The 24,216-nt window shown below is 37.6% G+C and overlaps 3 protein-coding genes and 3 non-coding genes across 6 annotated transcripts; all 6 read right to left on the reverse strand.

Annotated features, from left to right (window-relative positions):
- Positions 1-49: 49 nt before the first annotated feature.
- On the reverse strand, positions 50-3,189 carry rps12 (ribosomal protein S12). Its single transcript, XM_004083698.5, has 6 exons — positions 3,079-3,189; positions 2,909-2,955; positions 1,635-1,751; positions 1,158-1,260; positions 797-898; positions 50-138 (listed from the first exon to the last, which is right to left on the reverse strand). Exons 2-6 carry the CDS (start codon positions 2,920-2,922, stop codon positions 76-78), a joined length of 399 nt encoding a protein of 132 aa, XP_004083746.1. The 5' UTR covers positions 2,923-2,955; positions 3,079-3,189; the 3' UTR covers positions 50-75.
- Positions 984-1,066, reverse strand: LOC111947125 (small nucleolar RNA SNORD100). The gene has a single exon (XR_002872940.1). It is a non-coding gene; the product is annotated as a small nucleolar RNA SNORD100 (small nucleolar RNA).
- LOC111947126 (small nucleolar RNA SNORD100) lies at positions 1,323-1,406 on the reverse strand. The gene has a single exon (XR_002872941.1). It is a non-coding gene; the product is annotated as a small nucleolar RNA SNORD100 (small nucleolar RNA).
- On the reverse strand, positions 1,840-1,916 carry LOC111947132 (small nucleolar RNA SNORD101). Its single transcript, XR_002872947.1, has one exon. It is a non-coding gene; the product is annotated as a small nucleolar RNA SNORD101 (small nucleolar RNA).
- Positions 3,190-3,704: 515 nt separating the features above from the next.
- zgc:153284 (SH3 domain-binding glutamic acid-rich-like protein 3) lies at positions 3,705-5,376 on the reverse strand. The gene is made up of 3 exons (XM_004083693.4): positions 5,201-5,376; positions 4,902-5,069; positions 3,705-3,969 (listed from the first exon to the last, which is right to left on the reverse strand). Exons 1-3 carry the CDS (start codon positions 5,243-5,245, stop codon positions 3,907-3,909), a joined length of 276 nt encoding a protein of 91 aa, XP_004083741.1. The 5' UTR covers positions 5,246-5,376; the 3' UTR covers positions 3,705-3,906.
- A 1,071-nt stretch (positions 5,377-6,447) lies between these two features.
- Positions 6,448-20,701, reverse strand: LOC101164448 (scavenger receptor cysteine-rich type 1 protein M130). The gene is made up of 18 exons (XM_011491788.4): positions 20,613-20,701; positions 18,765-18,911; positions 18,609-18,680; positions 18,422-18,448; positions 17,999-18,310; positions 15,967-16,257; positions 15,574-15,888; positions 15,217-15,507; positions 14,610-14,924; positions 14,230-14,529; positions 13,237-13,545; positions 12,796-13,113; positions 9,449-9,757; positions 9,068-9,361; positions 8,648-8,983; positions 8,309-8,416; positions 8,128-8,209; positions 6,448-7,083 (listed from the first exon to the last, which is right to left on the reverse strand). Exons 3-18 carry the CDS (start codon positions 18,652-18,654, stop codon positions 6,927-6,929), a joined length of 3,810 nt encoding a protein of 1,269 aa, XP_011490090.1. The 5' UTR covers positions 18,655-18,680; positions 18,765-18,911; positions 20,613-20,701; the 3' UTR covers positions 6,448-6,926.
- Between the last annotated feature and the right edge of the window lie 3,515 nt (positions 20,702-24,216).

Here is a 24,216-nt window from a genome sequence, read left to right on the forward strand (position 1 = left end):
TTTCTGCCAAATACCCTTTCACAAATCAGAAAGGAAATACTTAAGACAATTTCATTTTCATGTTTTATTAACACTTCATTTCTTGGCTTTGAAGTATTCCTCAATCACGTCCTTGGCTTGAGACTCCTTGCCGTAATCCTGAAAGCACAAAATTACAGATTAAGATGACGCCACCATAGAATTTAAAGTATTAAAGTGCCATTGAGGATTAGGCAACATAAGATTCTTGGATGGTGAGAAGCTTTTCTAGACGGGAAGAAGGATGCTCATTAAAACCAAAGCTACTTTTTTAAAAGTTTGATCATTCTCAGAGCTTCACATCACTTGCAGCAGTCATGTTGGCTCATCGTTAAAAATCAAGTTACAATATTTATTTTGTACATTTCAAAGCAAAGAGCGGCAGTACAAGCTCGCCAAGTTTCTCCACAGGCAGCTTTTAAACTTTTTACCAGTCGGAAAAGTCATTAGTCTACATCAATCACAAATACAAACAATTCAGATGGATTCATAAACGGAAACATGAAATAATAGCTTGTTTTGCTAACATATGTAGCCACTTATAGGGACCCCAGATATCACATGAGGATGTCGGGGCTCGTACTATGGCTGTCATCTCGCCAGGTATTAAACAGCTGCGCAGCACAAAGCACAGCAACTGCACTTGCTTGGCTAAAATCCTATTTAAGAAGAGGGGGAAAAAAAAAAAAAAAAAAATCACCTAAACACAACTGCTCTGCCAAATCATAGCTTTACCCCTTTTTTCTTTTCTTTAATTAAAATAAATAAAGATGTTTACCTTGACAACAACACAACTACAGCCGACCACCTTGCGGGGTTTGCCCTCCCGGTCGATCTTGCACAAACCGACCCACTCACCGAGCTTCTTGTTGTCGTCAACCTACAAAGCAATTCAAACGAGGTGTTAAAACATGGCAACTGTGGTAAAAAGCAAAGAGAAAATAGATATTTAAAATCGCTTTGACTGCATCTCAGACAGAAATTGGGTAACAATGGCCATCTCTTCACAGAGGTCAGTAGAGGGAGCCAAATTATCATCAGTGATACAGATTTAGAAAGTGCAGCTCATCGTCTCTAATGCTGCAGGGATGAAAACATTTCCACTGCTAACATTATAAGGCAAAGTGATGCATTCGTACTTTTATCAGGTTAATTTGATGCTCAGCGCAGAGGGCTTCCACCAGCTTCACGTACATCGGCTCATCGCAGTTGGCGGCCAGGACGCAGAGATGGGCCTGACGCCTGCAAGACCACAATTACTTTCAAGCACAAATGGAAACAACACCGATGCTCTGAGAGGACTACATATCTCAGACAGACATTGGGTAACGATGGCAGACTTCCACATGATGTTCAGCAGAGGGAGCCAGGATATCATCACAGAAATATCAGTTTTTCTTGTAACCCTTGTGCTATCCTAGGCACTTTAACATTGGACAGTGCTCTGAACCTTTTTTCTTCAATGATTTGTGATCTTCACTGGTGTCCATGGATTACATGAAATCTTTCCACCTTTATCCACCTTTGTCATGGTAGGGAGAACACGTCAATGTAAAGGTGGGGTCATCTAAGATAGCACAAGGGTTAAATGGCAGTCAAGGAGCATTTGGGCTTACTTGTCCAGGGCCTTGGCAGCCTCGCGGATTCCACGGGCAAGGCCGTCATGGATGAGTGCGGTCTTCAGCACCTCTGGGAGAGCAGTGTTCACATCCATCCCACCTCCGGCAGCAATGCTGTCCAAGGGAAAGGGGGGAAAAAAAGGGTTTACATTTACAGTGCAAGTGCAACACTAAAAGATGTGATCATTATATTCAGCTCCTGGCATGTCAGAAAGAAGATATCACTCATTGAAGAGTGAAGGGGTATCCGACAAAAGAATGTAAAGTCATCATTCATGCAGCAGAGCTCTTTTTGCAAAACTGCAAGGATCGAATCAGGCATACCTTGGTGGTAACATTTTAATAATCACTTCTAGGTTATCATTTGTTTTGGAATGATGAGTGCATATTTTACACTGGTTCAAACCCACACGACATAAGTAAAACTCATGAATTTCTAAATCCGAAATGAAAGCATGTATCATGGATGACAGAAATTTTCATCTTCAATTAAAACTTTATTGACAAGCCTTTTAACACTAAACTTTTTAACCAATTACACTTTTTTAAACAAGTTATCCAAACTAAAGGGCATTCTTCTTTAAAGCCAAAAAATATGATTTCAAACTTTAAAAAAAGTCAAATATTTATCTAAAGCCTTGACATACTTTTAAACTTGGCAAGTTCGACAGAAAACTTATATTGGCATGCTCACATGACTTAATTTAGCCACCAGACCAGCCATCAAACCAGTGGGTCAGGCTGTAGCATCTCTCGTTTAAAAGAATGAGCATTCCTGGATTGGTGGGTAGTATAAATGCAAACACACCTAGTGATAACAGCTTTGGACTCCATAGCTACAAAAAAGGAAGAAGAATGTTTTGGTGATGCTTGCGATTTATTATGCCAGTGCCACCTAGTTCGCTTAAGTGTGTTTACTAACTAGAGTTCGAACTTTGATATTTACATTTTCACTAACGGTGTTAACCACTGCACAACTGTGCGTGTTGTTTTGTTTCATTTTATTCAGACTGATACAAACCTATTATTTGAATGCGACACAAGAACATGTCTAATCCATACCGGGTTCTTGGCTAGGCTAGCTAACTATGTCAGTCACTTAGGGACTTTTTAAGGACCCATTCTCTATCGTTTACGATAGTTACATTTTATCATAAATTTTGTGCGGATGTCAGTCTGTTCTGTGGACAGTTTTAGTCACTTCAAGCAGGTTAGCATAACGACAAAGGTCCCAAAGGCTGTACTTTTAGCTCACAGAAAGTCATGCTCACCCTTCCTCGGCCATTGTTCAAATGTGATGGATGGCGGACTCAAAGTTCTGCAATAAAGCAAAAATACAAGAAAATAGTTATAATCAATCACAAAAATGTTCCAGGGTTGATTTTAAAAGCTACGATGCCTATTTAAATCATGGATTGTCATCGCACAGTAACAAACATACTCTGTGCTCCTGTCGGGCAGCGGAGAAAGAGGACGTCATCAGCTCGCGACATCGTTTTACAACAAGCAGGCCCCCGATGTGCGCCCGACGTGGTGCCTGATGCAGTTTCTTTAAAGTTTTACTTGCTTTTAACTACAAAATATGCATATTTAATGTCATTAACTAACTTACATAATACTTGAATCGTGAAATTAGAAAAAGCTTCAAGAAACCACTCTACAAATGTCCTGAAAAAATTAAAATAATGCACATTGTGAATGATCAAATCCAACCAAAAATTGTATCGGGTACAATGATAAATTTAAGGCAAATTGTTTAGCTGAAAAAGAGGAATAAATCACTGGCATGTCTGTATTAAAGGAAAAAACTGAACTTCCCTCCATTGTTTTATTTAATGGCTCTTTTCTAGACGTTTTTTTATCTTGTAAAAAAGTCAATTTTTATTATTAATTTATTTTTTGATTTGTAGTTTATTATTTGTCCGATAGATATGAATTGCCTTTATAATAGCAAAGTAAGTTGAGATTGTGGAAGGGTTTTGTTGACATATAGAAAAAAAGACATGAAGTACCACAGAGTCACTTTTGCACATAGAAAGGAGAAAACGAAAAAAGACAGACAAGTAATTCCAACTTTTAGAGATATTTATTTCAAAGAACTGAATCAATTATTTTCCAATCAATTATTTTCAAATAAACAATAAGACTTGGGCTTTGCAAGCATTGTTCTCCACTTTTTCTTTCATTTTAATCAAACAGAAATGAATTATTTTTTTATTAAAGAAACAGCTTCTTCCATCACAAGGGCAGCCAGGTATTGGTCAATGTTTTAAATTTTTAAGAATTCTTCTAATTTTCCCACTTCAATTGCATTCTCAAATGCTTCGAAATCCTGGAAGAAAGAAAAGATACATAAATTAGAATAAGCATATGACAGGAGTTCTTCCACACAGAGGCAGATACACATGTTTAGTAAATAAACTTCTTTTTAAAATTTTCAATCATACACTTGCGAATTTTCAATCATACACTGCGTTTGTTATATTTTCTTTCTTTCTTCTCTTTGTGTCCAAATTCGTTCACTGAGAGAACACTGATGGGCCAGTGGCATTACGATAAAAATATCGTTTTCTTCTTTTAAATACTGAGTATTTCTCTAAATAAAAAGTATGGGTTTTTTGAGTCTCCCTGTCACATTAGAATGGGAAAATAAGTCCTCTGGGTTATATCACTTAGATGCCTTCTTTTCGGTTCATTTATAACCCACCCTCTTGCTCAAATGCTACAATATTGTGGTTCTAAATGCATTTGTGCTTTAAATGCCTTTTAACAAATTAGCGGGTGACATTTAATATGTTTCTGTGATTTTTTTTTTTTTTTTAATTAAGTACACTCCTTTAATTGCCATTATTATAGTATATTTATTTACCTTTCTTTTTTTTTAAATCAAAATTGTGTTTTTTGGTTGGTTTCTAGATATGAGTTCAATTGCAGAGGCATGTCATGCCTGCCCTGCCATCTTCAGCTGAAGGTCTTGTTTGATGTTTTTAGTTTTGAATAAGTCTAATAAATATTTCTAGTAAAAAAATAACACTCCTTTACGGTTCAGTTGTCAGAGCTGAGGAGGTGCCTGTCAAGCCAGACTGAGGGTGTGTCTCATTGTCAATAGCAGTTAATGTCCACATCCTGCTGCGTCATTGTCCTACTATTTTGCAAGCACTCAGATTGTTTACACCAAAACTTTTCTTCGAATTCATTGAAAATAAATATAGATAGACACAATCATAACTCCTTATTACTTTTTCCTGCGTGTGCAACACTTACTCCACAGTAATTGGAACCGTTGGCTATTTGAGGAGGCATTGCTGTTGGGTTGTTAGCGATTTTCCTCATCAAATCCTTATGTTCGGGTTTCTGTGTGATGTCGATAGATTTGTAGGCGATTTTCTTGGAACTTAGCACAGAATTGATCCTTTCTTGACGCTTCTTCACCTAGAAAGAAGACACAAAATGACTTCATCATAAACTACTGGAAGTGAACATAGTCCCAATGACACAACATCTAACATCAAATGACACATATCAGAAAGCCCCAAAACAAGCATTCAGAAGTATTACTTTACCTCCAAAGAACCGCTCACACTGGCATAAAACACGGTCACAGACATAGCTCCTGCTCTGACGGTTCCAACCCAGCCAAGGCAAACACAGAATTAGAAATTATGACCTGATGAGGGAGGGTTCCAGGATCCTGAATGCAAGTATGTGGTGCTGGACTGCTGAAGCAGCAGACAAGGAGAGCAGGTTTAAACAAAGCTTACCTGCCTGCATGAACACACCCATTCCCCATTCTAGTTGTGGCATGCCTGTGTCAATGTGTGAAAGCACACACTCAAACACACTCATCCTCAATCACTGCTTTTGTCTTTACTGAAACACTTCTGTTTTTAGCCAGCGCTACCTTATTGCCGCTGCTTTGATCTGACCAAAATCCACATGATTGCAAAAATGTTTGATTCATGTCATCACTTGTGTTCTGTAGAGTCTGCAAGATATCTTAGAAAGCTATTTTCAACAGATTTCAGTTTCATAGTTTTTTTTGTTTAATCTTGGAGATTTGACGTGAATGAATGTCTTAAAATTCCTGCTTGGAAGCTTAAACAGTGATCGGGAACCCTTTTCTCCTTTTGATTTCTGCTTCTGTGCGGCCGAAAAATGTGCAAAGGACTCATCATGTTGTAGTCTCACCCACTTATTGTTTCTTGAATTCAAATTCTTTGTCTTCAAATTATGTTGTGACATCACAAAACCATTCATTTGTCTTCTAAATATGCTTACTCCCTCTTGGGGGTTGTGGGTTGCTGGAGCCTATCCCAGCCACTGTGGGGCAATGGCAGGTTACACTCTGAACAGATCCCAGCCAGGATTCAAACCAGCTTTGAGGCAAGAGTACTAACCACTAGTGTTGCCTACAACACAAAACCAAGTGACTGGCCAACAAACCCAGCCAGACCCCCCCCCCCTGCAAAAGTTCAGCCTCCCAGAAGAGGTAATTGAATTTTAATAACAGTATGTTTAGGATTATTTATGTAAATGAAATGAGGATAACTCCTGATGAACATCCACTTCTTGGTTGAAGTCACATGACCACCACATTCTACACCACTTTTGTGAACTGATACATACTGTCTGCTCATTAGCGCTTTGATTTTTTTTTTTCAAAATGTAAAGTGCATTCTTTCTAAATAAAATTTATTATTATTATTATTATAAAACTGCTGTATCTTATCTCATATGACCAATCGACTTCTATGAATTTAAAATATTGCCTAATTTTTAACACCGTTAAAATGAAACAACACAATAAGTATTTGTTTTATATTTTATTTTAATACATTTTTTCTCAAATAGTAACATAATTTTTAAAATACAGAAGAATTCAAATGTTTTCTTAATAAAAGATTTAAACACCTAATTTATCTTTATTTTTCAGCTTTAGTTTAATAAAAATGTAGTTGTCTCAACAAGTTAGAGCCCATTTTTCCCATCTAAAGAATCTCACCCATTAGTTTTAAATTGATATAAAATTCTTCTAAATGGTTGGTGTTTTAAGAATAAAAGATTCTACCAATCAGTTTTTACATGCACAGTTATTTCAAGAATACAAAGTAAATCTTTTGTCTGATGTGGCATAATCCTTCTACAAGGAAAAAAAAAACATGCATCCAAAGCTGACAAAAAAAAAGCAGAAGAAAAAGAAGGTTTACCAATGTCTCTCAGCAGGAAATGATTGGATAAAGAAACACAATAAACACTGATGTTGGGTACTGTCAGAAATACCATCAAAATTCATAAGGAATCAACCAGAGGTTCAAGTTCGTAACACACTCTCCCTGCTAGATCTTCAGGGACTTTCTCTGCGACGTTGTCAGCCTCTGCGGTGGCGTTGGCGTCTTCTCCACTGTTGCTTGGTAGGCTCCTGTCATACAGCTGGTTGGTGCGCTCTCTGAAGAAAATCCAGACAGTGAGCATTAGTAAGTCATCAACAAAGGACAACATCCAACTTCTTTTTTTTTTAAGAAAAAGGGGGTGACAGGTCCTTAGAATGATGACCTCCCTGGAGGTTTGAAGCTTGTCAAAGATTTTAAATGAATTTTAAATGAATTTTAGGGCAGTATCTGCACTACAGAAAGGTCAATTGTCTCTCTTTCAATATGCATGTACTGTACATTGGAGGTGGGTGCAAAGACATCCATGTATGGCTCTCCAGTGTAAACTTTTATGCTTTTTACACACAATGAATTCAGATTTTATAAGCCAAGCAAAAACTCATTTGGTTTTTATGTAGGTGCTGCTTTTGTTCTTTTAGCAACAAGAAAACCTCATTGCTTTATGTCACTTCTGCAAACAGAAACTAAAACAAATGTGGATTTTACTTGTAGTTACTTTGGTCAAAAAATTTATGCAGATATAAAATGCAGGAATCGCTCAGTGAAACTTTAGTCACACAAATTATCAATTTACATTCTTAATTTTAATTTTCAATACACTTTTTAAGAATTCTAAGATTAAAACATTTTTGAAAAACAATCCTCAAAACTCTGAAAAGCGCTAAGTATGGCATAAAAAGAAAAAAAATTGTTCAATCTATTTGTGGCGTTACTTATCAGTAATTTTTTGTGAGGCATTGTGGGAAACCTTCTTGAAAAGATAAACTTTTTGCCATTCTGGAGTTTCCCAATTGTTTAGTTGAACCAAACTTGAATTGAGAAAAACAAAAACAAAAAAACACACAAAGAAGGTAAATGTGAACTGAAAAACAAATAAAATATTAGGAAAAAAAGATTTCATTTAAAAATGTATATAACATGTCTTTAAAGTTTTGTCTTTTTTATATATCAATAAGTTATTATATGCTTCTAGGAAACAAAACAAAGAAAAAAATAATTTGCTAATTTAAGACCAGGAGCCATAAAAGATAACACAAAACTAATATGATTCAGATGAAAACACCAGAATTTAACTTTTCTTTCTTTTTTCTTTATCCTACCTTTGATCAAGTCCCCCGTTGCTTCTGTCCTGGTCTTGTTTCACCGTTTCTCCAAACCGTTTGCTAAACTGAACCATGACACCTAAAAAAAAAAAAAAAGCCAAACTTTATTCTCCACTGTAACTCATTAATATGTTTTGTGAAAGATTAAACATGCTATGTGAACATTGCAATACTTTACCAGCGCCTCGCCATTTCTTTCTCCAAACCAGGTAACCAACCACCACCAGGAAGAGCAGCACGAGTAAAACACTCACAACTCCTGCCACAACTGAAGAAGATGTAATTTCTGTGGAAGATAAGATCAAATTATTTCATACAGTCAGTATGTTCATGCTCAGATTGATCTGATTCCATCTATTTTAGTCCAAGTTACACTGATCATTTTCTACAACCAAAATAAAGTTTATAAATACAATAAAATTAATATAATGTTCTAAAAAGAAGGCCTGTTAAAGGTCAAACTGCAGAAAAACTAGATACCTACAGAAAGATATAATCATGTTTTTTTATGTCTTACCAACTACACTGACTTGAAGGGTTTTTGATGGAAGGGAAAGGAAGGGCTGGGAGGAGATGTTAATCCCATAAATACAGGAATACTCTCCTTGGTGCTTAAGATCAACCTCAGGGAATTCAAAGTATGCCATATAGAAGATGCTGTGGCCAAAGGATTCTTTCTCTTCAGAAGTGTTTGTGTTAACATTCCTCAGGTAGAAGATACCGCTGGAGTATCTAGAATGAGTGGAGCAGGTGATGGAGAAGGAGCTGCCTTTGGGGATGGAGATTTTCTGAGGACTGTACATCACCATGGAGTGAGGAGATGTTAGGGAGATGCTGGGCTTTTCTAGTTTTACTGAAAAACAAAAGTGAAGATTGTCATAAACACAAACAAGTTGACATAACTTCCGCTCTTTGGTAGATTTTGAATTTCTTTTACCTGTGACAGAGATGTCAGCTGTATTTCCTTGAGGATAATAAATAATTTGGTTAGGCAGTTTCTTATGATATTCACAAAAGTAGGAGCCCTTCAAGCTGAAGTCTGCAGAAGGGAAGATGAAAGCTGCAGCTTCATGGTCAGAGAATTTCTCCTTTACAAATGTCCCCTGGGTGTTTTTCAGGACAAACATCCCACCCAGGTGTTCAGGTGCCACAGTGCAAGTGATTTCCAGTTTTTCACCCCAGATCACCTCTGGACCAGGGTGTACAGTGATTTGGGGTTTCTGTAAAGAACCTAAAAATGTACAAACATAGTTTTTTATGACAAGTACAAATAAATGGAAAATACTGATTATAAACCAAAATGAATCAACTCTCTTACCTAAACAGATGACACTAGCGTCTTCCCCATGGCCACAGTTGTTTATTCCAAAGCCATTATGAGTACAGTGAGTGATCGCAGACTCTTCTCCTGTGCAGGCCACATTATCCAGCCATATTGGACCAGATCCTCTTCCAAAGTGAGCGCCAGTAGGGGCAGAAACTGCATGACCACAACCAATCTGCTTGCACGCCACATCAGCAGAGCTCATGTCCCAGTCGTCATCACACACAGTGCCCCACTGCCCTTTATAGAAGACTTCCAGTCTGCCGGAGCATTGGCTGGATCCACCAACCAGCCGCAGGCTGGCTGCCCATTTCAGCAGGAACGGAAGAAGTGGACGCAGAGGACAGATTAGGGTTCAAGGATTTCCAAAGGCATGGAAAGAATGACATGAAAACCATTATCCGTTTAAAGAGAATTGAACAAACTCATAAGGAGTGGTCAAAACCTCAAATAGAAAATTAAAGCTCATGTGGCAAATTGAATACTAGCAGTGTGTGTCATTACCAAAGCTTTTCACAATTACATTTAAAAACAATAAGAGGTCTGCAATATGAGAAGCCCAAATAGGAAGAAATTCACAAACATTCAATGTTTTTCTGATTTCTTGAACTAAAGTGTATGTTTTAAAATCAAGATCAAAGTTTTTAAATAATTTGCAGAATAAAAATAGTATTTTAATTAAAAATAATTTTCATTTTAAAAAGACATTTTAAAGAAAGTCCATAGTCTTACAAAGTTACAAGGATCAAACTCTTAACCCTCCTGTTATGTTGCGGGTCAAATTGACCCGTTTTAAAGTTTGAACATCTAAGAAAAATAGTTAAAAAAGAATTTTCAGCATGAAACTTCTTCTGCTTGCCTTAATTAGCGTAATCAACATATATTATGAAAATGGTTCATCTCACATATATGCAACCCCCCCTGCATGTTTGTATTACATAGATACTGTTCGGGTCAATTTGACCCGGCAGTCAAACTGGAGGTACAAGGATGTCTTATTATTATTAGTTTTCTTTTATTTGCAGCTGTGAGACATATTTCAACCCAATCACACACATAGACACACACACACAACCCCCCCCCCCCCCACACACACACACACACACAGGTGCCTAGGTGTTATGACTTTTGACAGGAACCATTTATGTTCTCGCTGGAAAACTCTACCCACATTCAGTGGACACTCAACAGGGGAGGGGCAAAACATTTAAAAGATTCTCTGCAGGGAGTCCTTCCAACATCACACTCTGTCAGGCAGACCTTTAGAAAATGAGCAGCAGAAGCAGAACGATGACAGTCCAGGAGGTTCTGCTAGTCATCACTGATCATGATCAGAAGAAGACTATCTTGAGCTAAATTCTGATTCTAATGATTCTGATTTTGAACCAGATGAGGGAATTGCTATTCCTGTTCCTCCAAGCAAGACATTCATATCAAAGAATGGTGAAATACATTGGTCTTCATCCCCAAATATGCGTCAGACAAACCTGTCTGCAGAAAACATAATAAAGACAGTGCCAGGGCCCACTAGGATGGCAGTGACTCATGTGACCATGTCAATTCAATTCAATTTTATTTGTATAGCCCAAACTCACAACAACTGTCGTCTCGATGGGCTTTGTATCGGTAATTGAAAAAGTAAAACATAAAATCAAAAGGATCATGAATACATAGAATTCTATAGAAAAAAACTATATTGAACCAACTAAACGGTCTTCCCTTAGACCCTCCTTCGCGGTAAGGAAAATCTCCTAATATTAAAAACGGATTCCAGAAAAAAACTAAGAAACCATAGGAGTGCCCACATGAAGGAGGGATCCTCCCCCAGGACGGACAGGCGATGTACCAGAACTCATAAAGAGAAATTAGTTTATCTAACCCTACAACTACATATTTAAAGTCCAGCAGACGAGCTTCATCCAGATGGAGTTGGGGGGGGCGACGGGGGGGAGTCAAGCAGGAGACAGGATCCAGGTCAAAACAGGCATGACCTGTGCGAAATGTGCAAAATTAATTTGCACAAAGCACAGTGTGATACCTGGTCACTCTCGTGCTGTGTATATGTACAGACACACACACAAGTTCATATTGCGATTGCTTGTTTGTTATATTGTGATTTTGTTTTTTTCTGGTTCACTGTGCATGTATGTAAAACAAAATTTCAAGATTATGTTTCAATGTTATGTAAAACTATTGTATTTTATATGTTAGTCTTTCAAAAGTAATACAGTAGTGAAAAATTCAAAAAAAGTTAGAACATGTATATTTTTAAGAAAAACGAGTGAATTATCTAATAATTGAACCACTACCTGTTAGAGGTAAGGAACACCATTTCACTCAGTTCTTGAAAGAATAATTGGTAATGGAGTTAGTGATGATATATTCATACTGTTTGTTAGGATTTTCTGGGTTTCAGACATTTTTTAATCAATAAAACATGCACCGGGTCAAATTGACCCAGGAACATAATCTCTGTTCCTCACAAATGAATTAACAGGAGGGTTGAGCTACTCTTAAGCAGCCTCTTCCAATGAAAAGTCCATGTAAATGCACACACACATGCATTTCGGGTTTCCACATTCAAAACTCTCACATTCTTATGAGCTATGCAGGTTTTTACAACTGATTTTGAACTCCATATTCAGAAAAACATGTGGCCAGTGAACGTGTTGCAAGCTCAAACATGTTGAACTTTGACCTATCAGGGAAAAATTAAAAAGTCGGGTTTGTACCCGGATGGAATTATTTGACAGCAAGTCTCTCATACGTATATCAGAATAGAGCAGTGAAAAAAAAAACCTGGAGCAAGATATGTAAGATTTGCTCTACTTTGACATGTCGCACTGAGCCTCTTCCAACTATAGGTGGCGGAAACACAACATTAAAATATAGGCAAAGAAAAAAAGGCTCCTCCCTGCTCATCCAGTATGAAAACCATGGGCTAAATGTACATTCAAGAACCCAGATTTAGCGCCTTCTTGAATATGCGTTATACCCTTGCTTTGTTCATAGATTTAAAAATAGCCTGTATAAAGGTGGGTGACAGGAAGTGGGGGTGCTCTTGCACCCACAACTCAGAAGCGAATTTCAAACAGAAATAAAGTCCTAGAAAATGACACAGGTTTTTTTTATTTTGAGTAAACACAACATAATCCTAAAAAGACCACTGGGAAATCTTTTACAAGAGATCAAACGATGATTGGAGTGGGGCCTGAATGATCTGAGCTTCATGAGCAGTTATTAAGGATTAGTTCATTGTAATAGTGCGTCTTATTCAATACATTTTACAAGACTTTACTTATAAGTGAACAGAAAAGTAAAGTAAAGTTTTGTTGCTTTACCTGCACAGGAAACACCAGCATCACGTTCGTGCCCACAGGTTGCTGCTGCTCTCAATCCTTGAAGTGAGCATTGCTTGAGTGACGTCACATTGTCAAAACATGAACCACTCGCCTCCATCACTGTCCCATTTCCTTGGCCAAAACTGGCACCACCAGGGGCACTTAAAGCATTCCCACATTCCAGCAACTCGCACACCACATTGGCTTTACTTTGGGTCCAGTCTGTGTCACACAGTGTATGCCAAGTCTGACCGCTCCGAACTTCCACTCTTCCAGAGCACTCATCCTTACCATTCACCAGTCGGGCCTCCAGACTTGCTGTGAAGGCAGAACCATGTAGCATGTGATCAGATTCAAACAGCTGCACAAACTTTAGAGGAGAAGACCACAAAAGAAATGCCAAAGAATTTGCTAGTGAACCATATAAGTCTTTAGTTGTACCTGTGCAGGCGACACCAGCAACTGAGGTGGTGTTGCACGTTAGACCTTGGATGGATCTCTGAGAGCACTGGCTGAGAGTCTGCTCCCTTCCATTGCATTCAAATCGATGCGTAAAAGCGTGTCCCGACCCAAGGCCATACTCAGTCAATGTTGAAATCTTGTGAGCCCTCCCACAGTCCAGCTGTTTGCACACCACAGATGCATCACTGAGGTCCCAGGATTCACCACAAATAGTTCCCCATTGACCGTTATTGTAGACCTCAACTCGTCCAGCGCAAGGATGAGGACCGTTAGTCAACCTCACATTTCCTGAAAATGCATTTTAAAAGTTGTTTATAAAGTTTAAAGAGACACAAGAAAACATTTGAAAAAAAAAATTCTGTTACAGTTGGTTGTTTGTTCCCATCTCTTATAGGTACTCTCATTTTATTGAGAATTTTTTTTAAGTTGGATTAATTCATTTTTCAAATATATGTATTTCTAATTGGATAAATAGATTTATTTGAACAGTTTGGGATCCAGAGCTTAGTTTGTCAGTAGAAAAACAAACTGAGCCCTTTGATTTCTATCAAAATTCAAACATTAATGTTACAAAGTATAAAATGTAAACACTAAAAGTATTTAATTTAGGGATTTTATGCTGTAAACAACACTGTGAGAAAGTTACATAGACCACTGATGCTCATTTTTTTAGTTCATGTTAAGCAGTGTGAACAGAAGAGAACTACTGCCACCTGCTGATAAATTTCACAGACATCTTGCAAAGTACAGTATAAATATTTAGAGAGATGCTACATTACAATAGCAGACCAAGAAGATATTTTCAATATTATTTCTTGATACATTTTCTACAATAAACAGATGTAGATTTTAAGTAAAAATAAAACTTTTCATGTTGCTGTCATTTCTTTGACATTACCTAAGATGCACTGCAACCTTCAAAAATTGACTCTCATTCCAAAAAAAAGAAAAAATAAGTAGCAAATTACTTACCAGAACATTCAATAGAAACCTCTTGAATGCGATCATTTCTGCTCCTGGTATAATCTCTCAAAGAACATTGTGTAAGAGACCCCTCCCTACCCCCACATGAGATCTTAAAACCTTGGAGATCTTCACTTTGACCGAATGCTGTCGACACCCGAACAGGATCTCCGCAGTTCATTTCTCTGCACACCACAGCAGCTTCATTCATTCCAAAGTTGACATTGTACACTGGTGCCCAGTGACCACCATTGTTGGCCTCTACCCTTCCTGAGCACTGGTTAGTTCCATTTAAGAGCCTAATGGTGGCTAAAAGTCAAAATTGCAAGAGGTCAGTACATGACATTTGCATGTTTTAAGATATTTAACAAAAGAATATGTGGAAATACCTGAACAAACGAGTCCAGCATCTTCACCGTGACCACAGTTGTTTTCTCCAAATGAGGGACGTCGACAGTGCAAGAGGGAGGTCTCATTTCCCATACAGTTGACGTCATCAAGCCAGATTTCTCCTTGGCCTTGACCAAAGAAAGCTGATCGTTTGACCGTCAGAGCTGTTCCACAGTTCATTTCCTTGCACACCACCTGTGCATCCCTGATGTCCCACTCATCGTCACACACTGTTCCCCACTGGCCGTCATGCAGGATCTCCACTCTCCCCGAGCACTGGTCAGTACCATTCACCAGTCTAATAGATGGATTACCTAAAGTTGGATCAAACAGTGAAGCTAAATTCATTTCATTCTGATATTCCTGCCATCCCTAAATTATTTATTACTCTGGCAAATTGTGGATGTGTCAATTTTTGTTTAAATTTAAACAAAAGCTGAAAATGTTTTTCCTCATCACCTTCTGGGAGAAATGGCGTGTACAAAAAGTATATGCCATTTACAAGCTATGTTTTTAACATATTTTCCAAAAGTTGGAGTGTGTCTTTTTTGCCAAAGTTTAAATAGCAGGAACATTACTGTTATGGATTGGAATTTGTGTACTTACCAGTACAATCCACAGTGGCATCGTCACACGTCCCTACATGTTCCTCCAAATCACACTGGCTAAAGGAAGTCACATCATTGGAGCATCTGCTGATAAACCCTCTCAGCAAGCTGTGGCCAAAGCTGGAGGCTCTTTGTTGATTCTTTGCCGTTCCACAACCAAGTTCCTTACACACAGCTGAGGCTTCTTTCTTGCCCCAGTTGTTATTACAGACTTTTCCCCATTTGCCATTTTGGTAGACCTCCACCCTGCCAGAGCAGCTGTTAGTCCCATTGAAGAGTCGCAGTGTCTCTGGAAGGCAAGCAGTTTCAGACCCATAGGGAATTCTGCCTGAGCATCAAAAGGAACATGTATTACCTGAGCAAACGACACCAGCATCTTCATTGTGGTCACAGTCATGTTCTCCAAAACCCCTGTGTGGACAGTCAGCAAGGGACTTTTCGTGGCCCAGGCATTCAATATCATCCAACCAGACCGTGTCGGAACCTCTGCCAAAAAAGGCTTTGGTCTTGATTGCCATCGGATTGCCGCAGTTCATCTCTCGACATGCAACAGCTGCTTCCTGCATCCCCCATTTGTCATCGCAAACGGTTCCCCACTGTCCTTCATAGTAGACCTCCACTCGGCCTGAGCACCGATCAGTCCCATTGATGAGTCGTATTGGTTTACTGTCTATCAAGTAAACACAAAAAGAACTTTATGCATCCAAGATGGAGACAATAGGGACTACAATGTGAAGATGATACTCACTGGAACAGACAACAGTAGCATCAATACAACTCTCTTTAAATTCTTGAAGTTGGCAGTTAGAAATTGATGTCTCATTTCCAACACAGCTGGTTTTGATCCCAGCCAAGCCTTGCGCCTCGCCAAAATTTTGCATCACATTCAGCAGGGGAGTACCGCATTTGATTTCTTGGCAGACCACTTCCGCCTCCTCCTTGCCCCAGTCGCTGCTGCACACTCGCTTCCAGTGGCCATCCTGATACACCTCCACCCTACCGTTGCAACGATTGCTTCCATTCATCACCCGCACATTTTCTAAAAGAAAAATAATGGAGGCAAATAAATAATTAGTCTGTTAATGTTTATGTGTTTTTGCAGGAAAAGATAAGCTAAACTCATACATATCTTGCTGAGATTGCCATTCTTAATCAATATGATTATTAAGTATTTTCCCAAAATTATATAAATAAAACGTATTGTATCATGGTTCCCCATTTGTCTACTTCTTCCAACACTGTCAACTTGTGCTTTGTGCCATTAAACTATATAATAGCTTTATTGTGCTCTTTTAAGCTGTCGCTGTACTTTATTAATGTTATTCAAAGCTTGTTCTAAATTCTTTTCCTGTTTTAAAAGTTAATTAAACATTTCACTGTTCCTTCTCAAAAATAAGTAATCAACGTGCTTCTTTCAACATCTGCTTCATTCTCACACTCACATTCATTAACAAATGAAGCGTGTTTTTGGACTGTTGGGGAAAGTTGGAGTGCCTGACCGCTCCGAACAACTCAGTGTGAGGTGAGAGTGCAAACCAGTGTGCCACTAGTAATAACTAGCTACTTGAGTTGTGACATTTCTTGTTATTTTATTACAAATAGCTAATATTTACATTAATTTCATAGCAAAAGCTGGCATGACAGGTAAGACCTTGAATGCAGTTGCAGCACCTTTTATTTTGGGCACCAGTGTGGAACACCGTATTTCCTGTGCTAGCAGAGATGATGCAACTTGACCCCAGTTCATCGTTTAGAGTTGCGATTGTTTGTAGAAAAACTTAGGGTGTATTCAGGGAAAATCATTTGGTCCAGACCAAATCCACTTAATTTGGTCCGGATTGAGTCCTGAACCTTGCATTTCGTCTGGATTCAGTCTGCCGTCGAGTGGACTTTCCTATTTCAAACTAAAGCTTGAAAACAAAACCACGTGACTAAAGATCTTTTCAGTCATTGGCCAGGAATTACAAAGGCGGGGCAAAGCAACCAAAGGGAAAAAATTATGGAAGTTAAGGTGAAGGCATGCTGCAAGCCAGATATTGGCAAAAAGACGAGAAAGAAGGTATGCTGATAATTGTTTATGACATATAGATTGTCAGGAAAACAGTGAGCAGCAATGTGTCTCACGCAAAAAATGTTTTAATTAGCCTGCATTCATCCAATCACATTTCAATAGGTTGCTGTGTATCAACGTTGTGGTGTTATGGCAATGTTTAAAGAAAATTGTGTTTAGGAACAATAAAGTAGCCTTTAGAATGATGTCACAGCTGCCCTGGGCGCGTACCGCATAACGAGACACAGAAAAACAAGTAAGAAGTGTTTTAACAATAAAGCAGTTTGACCCTTATTTCTGTTCGATAACACAGTTGTTGCTTTATATTGTCCACAGGTCTCCCTTTCTTTCTTTCCTACTTTTTTAAGATCATGTGACAACCGGCTACGGTGTCCGTTTGGTTCAGTTATTCCCTTCAGACTGAAAAATCTCAGAGCGAACCAAAGCTCAGTCCAATTGGAAACAAACAAAGACCATCTCGATGGACGGGCCTGAGAGCGGTTCCTGGTCCAGGACTAGGGTCCACTTGAGTTTATTCAGACGGAAAATCTGTCCTGCATTGTCAGGGAAACGAACTCTGGTACACTTAGAGCAAGCAAACCAGTCTAAAAAATTGAAGCAGGAACATGAGGCTATGTAAGACTCAGCAATTTTCGAATAAAATTTAAGCACTTAATAATGAATAGATATGCAAATTAAAGCAAACAAAAAAGATCAAATGTAAGTTCACCTGCACAAACGACTCCAGCGTCTTCTCCGTGGCCACAGTTATTTATCCCAATAGGCTTGTGTGGACACTTCATGATGGAGGGCTCAGACCCGGTACACTGCACATCATCCAGCCAGATCTCATTCTTGCCCTCGCCAAAGAAGGCAGTTTTCTTGGCCTCCAGAACCGTGCCGCAGTTTAACTCTCGGCACACCACATCAGCATTGGTGATGCTCCAGTGGTCATCGCACACCGTACCCCAGCTGGTCTCGTGGAAGATCTCCACTCTGCCGGCGCAACGTGAAGGCCCAACCAATCGAATTTTTTCACATTCTATAAATGAAAAGCGAGATCCTATTTTTCCTTGTTGAGTCTTTGCATTTAGAAATGAAAAGGAATTAGTCCAATGTTTGAAAATACTTTGTTAGTTTTCAGAATGCTCACCCATGGGAAGTAGTAGATTCATGAAACCTGCGAAAAAAATTTGTGTTATTGCTTTAATTTAGCAATTTAGTATGAAATGATACTTTAAAAGAGCTCAAAGAATTTCCAACATTTTAACCAGTTCTGCTTTTAAGATAAGGCAGGCTGGGGTATAAATGTTAAAGCAGCAACAAAATTAAAAACTCACCTGTAAACAAGAGAAAAGCAACATCTTTCACAAAAATTGAAGTCATATTGTGTCTTAAAAGCAGGACAAGTTCTAATTATTTGAAAGAAAAAAACATGTTAGGTTATTTTCTTATGCTAAAAAATGTGGTTCAAAGTGGAAAACTTGTCTTCTCACCTTTATAAATCCACTGTGTTGAAAAGTTTTTCAAAATCTTCAGAATTAAAATGACATTGTGTCAGAACTATCCGAAAAATGGAAGTCCCATCTCCAAATCCAGGAATTGTTCTGAATCAAAGCAGCCGCCTGGACCTGGACTGCAAACTGGACACATGTTGACATTTCCATCAATCATTAAAGACACAGCATGGACGAGGACTTTTGAAGTTTTACAGAGTAATGGCATTAAAATGCTACTATACAAAACAAAAATATAAAATGTGCAGTATCATTTCATTTTATGCAGAAATTTACTTATTTTATTTTTATTTTAAGTGTGATATGGGTTTGAAAACAAAAAAATCGGATGGGTAATTAGGTCAAAGATGTTTACAAGGAAATGTCAAGAGTTGTACTTGACCTGTGAACTTTTGATCAGAAAAAAATCCCAGCCCCCTTCAATCTGCACATCATGGCACTTCTTTAATGTTGAAATGTAAACCGACTCTTCTAAACTTCTTTCTGTTCTGACAAGCATCAAAACGTTTGTGTTTTGCCTCCTTTTGTGACTTAAAAAATAATAAAGTTTAGGACATTTTGTTAAAAAAAAATTTTTTTTTAATTTAAACTACAAAACTTGAAAAAACAGTTTGTCAAGGTGGGTGACTTTATCATAGATTCCATGGAAACCTTTTGTGGTGTCCCACTAGGATCAATTCTAAGAAACATATTGTTCGGTATAAATATGTTAACAAAACTGATGAGACTTTTGTTGCTTGCTTTTGATACAAATATATTTTTAGTTTACAGACAATTATAGGGGAAATTATTAATTTGATAAGTAAGTCAAATTGTCTTTAAGACTGAATAAAATAAAAGCAAAGTTTTCAGCTAATTCAAAAGCCAGAGAAAAGTTGTTAAAAATAAATAATCTCACAATCAAGAGCAATGAAAATAAATACTTACTGTTGACAGTAAAGAAGGAAGTCAAACATCAGACACATATGAACTAAACTATCAAAAGAATTTCAATAGAAAAAATGTAAGTATATATCGGAATATAATGTTCACTTTTACAATATTTTTCATGAAACCCACCATATTTAATTATTGTATGGAAGTTAGAGGTAATTATTTTACGAGTCCACCACATCCCTTTTCCTTACTTCCAAAAATGTGCTGCAAAATCAAACACTTTTTTTTCACTAATCCAGACTTTGACAACCTGAGCTTGTCAATGTTTGTCCTGCACATTTTACAAAAAGGTCCAGTAGAAAAAATTCAAAAACCTATCTAAGGAAATGGCCACAAAGTCAGGGAAACCAGTGAAACCAAATTGATAAATATCACAAGAGAAGTTTTGTGTGCCACTGTGTGGCACTAAACTTAAAAACTGGATTCATACAATGCACAAATAGCTAATAAAAAATAAAAAAACATGTACAAATCAGTAATTTTGTTACAATGAAGAGGCGAAAGGATTTACATGCTCAAATCTAAGGCAAACGTAACTTTTGGAAGTGTTTAAATAGGTTTTCTGATGTTAGTCAATCACTTTTATTGCTTTGATTGATATTATTACTATTTTATCAATTTGAATAATCTACGTTATATTTATTTCTGCATAGATGTTATAGTAACTATAGAAAAATTTAAAGTATAATCTTAAAGAGATGGAAATTATCTAAGAGCTCTTGATTAAATTTAATTTAGGTACGTCATCAGTTAAAATTTGGGTAATGTCACCCTAAAAGGCAAAAAGTTGGTCAAAAATCAACCATTTGGCCTGCAAATAATCAAAACTTTAAATGGACTGAATGCTTAAATGATCAGACTAACCGTATTGTGTTAAAGTCTTTTTCTCACCTGGGAAAGGGACTTGATGCAGCGTTTGATGAGCAGAGGAGCTGAGTAACCACTGGTCTGTTTCAGAAACACTGGACTTTGCACAAAAGTTATTTCCTTTTACTTTAACATGACCTTCAAGATGGAAAACGTTTCCTATTGCAAAATTCCATCATGTTGAGTTCCTCCTAAAACTTTCACAAAAATAATTGTTATATATATATATGTCTTTTTGTTTGGGAAGTACTATTCATCATAACAAATATTAAATCACAAATACCATTGGTTTGTCTTTACCTTGAAATTATTTGGATTAACTATATTTACAGTAAAGAGTCGTGTTGGGTCATAATAGTAGCAGGGGATACAGTATGACTTTTTTTTTTGCATTTTAATTATAAAATGTAAAACATGGCTTCCTCTCATAATTACATTTTTGCCCACAAATTGAGAATCAGCCACAAGTTATGTTAGAGAAACAACAAATCAATTAAACGCTCAAGAATTCTGCATTTTTGACAAAAAAGAAAGTAGAAAGAACGAAGAAAACTTTTGGGGCAACTATAAGTTACCCCCTTTGGCCTTAGTCACTCTTTCGGTTCCCTTGAGGCTTGAGCGGCCACCTTAGGGCATGTCGTGAAAATGGAGCGAACCATTTTTGTACATGTGGTAAGTGAAGTATTTATAAGGATATTATAAGTTACACACACTTATGACATACAGGTGATGGAGTTCTACGGTGTCCTTACGTCACATTCTAGTCATTAGTAAGGTGCACACAGACACACGGGGTGTGCAGGTGATACATAAGTGTCCGTAGATAACAAACTACACTCGGATTGTCTAATTTCCTCATTTCTAACAGTCAGGCATTTTTTCTTTCATAATAGGTATGAAAGAGTTGTGAATCTTTAGTTTCATGAAAGATAACCAGCATGTGTGGTTTTAAGATTGAACATTGTCTGCTTGGTTATCTGGACCTTTTGGTTGATAGGAAAAACAATAGGAATGATATTTGCAAAGCATCAACTACAATGGATCAGTCTGAAAAAATGTTTTCTCAAAATTGGATTTCTGTCTTCTAAGAAGGCAGAAGTAAAGCATTCAAAACATTTTCTTGGGGGTAAAAGTTACAAAATACTCCGCAGATTGCACATAATTGATCCCAAAACCAAAAGAAATGGTTTTCACACCGGCATGGTTGTGTAGTAATGAGATTTTTTAAAGAAATGAGTTTTGTTCAGATTAGCTGACAAGAAAAAGCTTTTTTTTTTTTTTTTTTAAAAGAAAACAGAAAACTGTGGGATTTTGTACCTGAGAAATAAGGTAATGCCAGAAGCACCGGCAGGCCAAGAAGCATACCAGACAAAAATGTAGTGAAACACTCCCTTGAGTTTATAATTTACTGATAGTGACTTTTGCAACAGTGCTGCATGGGGGTGTAGTGGTTAGCACTAGCCTGACATTAAGGAGGGCCTGGTTCAAATCCCAGCTGGCGGGCGGCTTTCTGTGCAGAGTTTGGATGTTCTCCTAGTGCATGTGTGGGTTTTCTCATGGAATTGCAGCTTCCTCCCACAGTTTAAAAATATGCTTCATAGGTTCATTGAAAATTTCAAAATGTCCCTCGGTGTGGATGAGAGAGTATGTGATCCTGTTGCTCTGCAACAGACTGGTGTCCAGAGTGTACCCCACCTTTGCTCAAGAGTGGCAGGGATATCCTCCAGCAGCCCCATAACATGGATTTAGTGGGTTCTGAAAATGGCTGAATGGATTTTCACTCTGATGGTTTTTGTTCAAATACGAACACACTGTACATCAAAAACCAAAAAGTGTATCATATATCCTATTGCATAACAAATGCAATTTCCCAATATATTGAGTGTGTTCAGCATTTTTGAACACTTGATTTGGCAATCCATCTGCAAAAAAAAAGATGTTTTTAACTGTCATGTGCGGCTACAACAACATGTTTCCACATTGCCACACCCTCAGCTTTTGACCTCAGTCAGCATTTAAAATTTTAAGATTAAAAATTCCAAAACTGGCAGAAGTTCTAAGAGCAAAATGATAATGATAATTACAGATTGATACTTTTATTTTCCCTCTAAATACTTTATTAATCAACAATGACAGTCAGATTTGCTCCATATTATTTCATTTCCATGACATGCTAACTTTACATGTCAAACCAGAAAGTTTCATAATAAAAAGAATGGATTCTCAGAAAAATGATTGCTACACAATGAAAAAAAAAGGCTGATCTAGCTTTTTTGTTTTCATAAAGGTTGTATGCTACTCTATTTAACTTCAATGAACATATTAGGGTAGATTTCTTTTTCTTTTTAAATTAAAACACACAATCTGTCACACACCTAGGTGTGTGAAATTAGTTTTCCGCACTTGAACCATCCCCTGGGGGAGTGGTGAGCTGCAGACACAGCTGTGCTTGGGAACCATTTGGTGGATTTGACCCCCCAATCCAACCCCTAAATGCTGAGTGTCAAGCAGGGAGGCATTGGGTCCCATTTTTAAAGTCTTTGGTATGACTTGGCCTGGATTTGAAACCACGACCTTCCAGTCTCAGAGCGGACACTCTGAACACTCTAACCACAAGGCCACTGAGCTGGTACAAATATAAAGCACATATATAAAAATATAAAGCGGCATCACAGCTTCTCAAATGTTTTGAGCAATAAGGGGTAAGAGGATGCTCACCCACCACACACACACAGCCAATGGACAGTCAATAATAAATCCCCTAACTGCTCCTGCCATCTTCTCTAAAATCAGATTTCAGAACAGATGTGATTGACAACTTTATTTGAATGGATTCTCTATAAAAATGAAGTAGAGCCAAGTTTTTGTCTCAGCAGAAACAAGCCAAATCAATAAGACAACCCCAAACCCAAGTTGAGCACCTTCAAGGCTTCTGTACACTTTTTAAAATGTCAGAACAGATTGTGGAGGACACTAGTAAAGCACATATTGATTTTTTTCCTGTAAATCATTAGATGCTGTGAGATCCACGTCATCATCTGATGGGAAAACATGGTCAAACCTATTTGTTGTGAGAGAGTTTTCTGAGTGAACTGACAGCAGCGGGGTCATGTTAGAAACAATGCAAACATGTGCTTTTTGCAGACATGTGCTTATTACAAACAAGAAATCACTGAAAATGATCTTGCTTTGGTTCCTACATTCCTGTGGGTCAGGGACAAAAATATCCATTTTCAGCCTCAAGCTCTAAACATGTGTGACGATCTGGTCGACTGTAGCAACACTTCAAACAGCCTTTGGACTTGTGGACATCTTGAGTTTGGTACACTCAGTTGGATTAGACAACATGGATGGACAGAGCAACTTTTTTTTTTTCTGCAGTGTAACTTAAATCTACCGGTATTTCTTAACTTTTGTTTCTGGATGTAAAGAATTATACAGGTACAATGTGAAACAATTAGCCTCACATAGTACTTTATAAAGTACTATGTGTCAAAACAACACAAACTAGACTAATACAGAGATTTGACACATATTGCAATTTTCACAAGTCTTTTACAACAAAAAATAAAAATTTATAAAACAAAAATCTGATTTAAAAAAAAAAGTTTAAAAAATCAATTGTTGT

The sequence above is a fragment of the Oryzias latipes genome, chromosome 24 (genome assembly GCF_053564925.1).
Source record: "Oryzias latipes strain Hd-rR chromosome 24, Olatipes_Hd-rR_3.1".
In the NCBI taxonomy this organism is placed as follows: Eukaryota; Metazoa; Chordata; class Actinopteri; order Beloniformes; family Adrianichthyidae; genus Oryzias; species Oryzias latipes.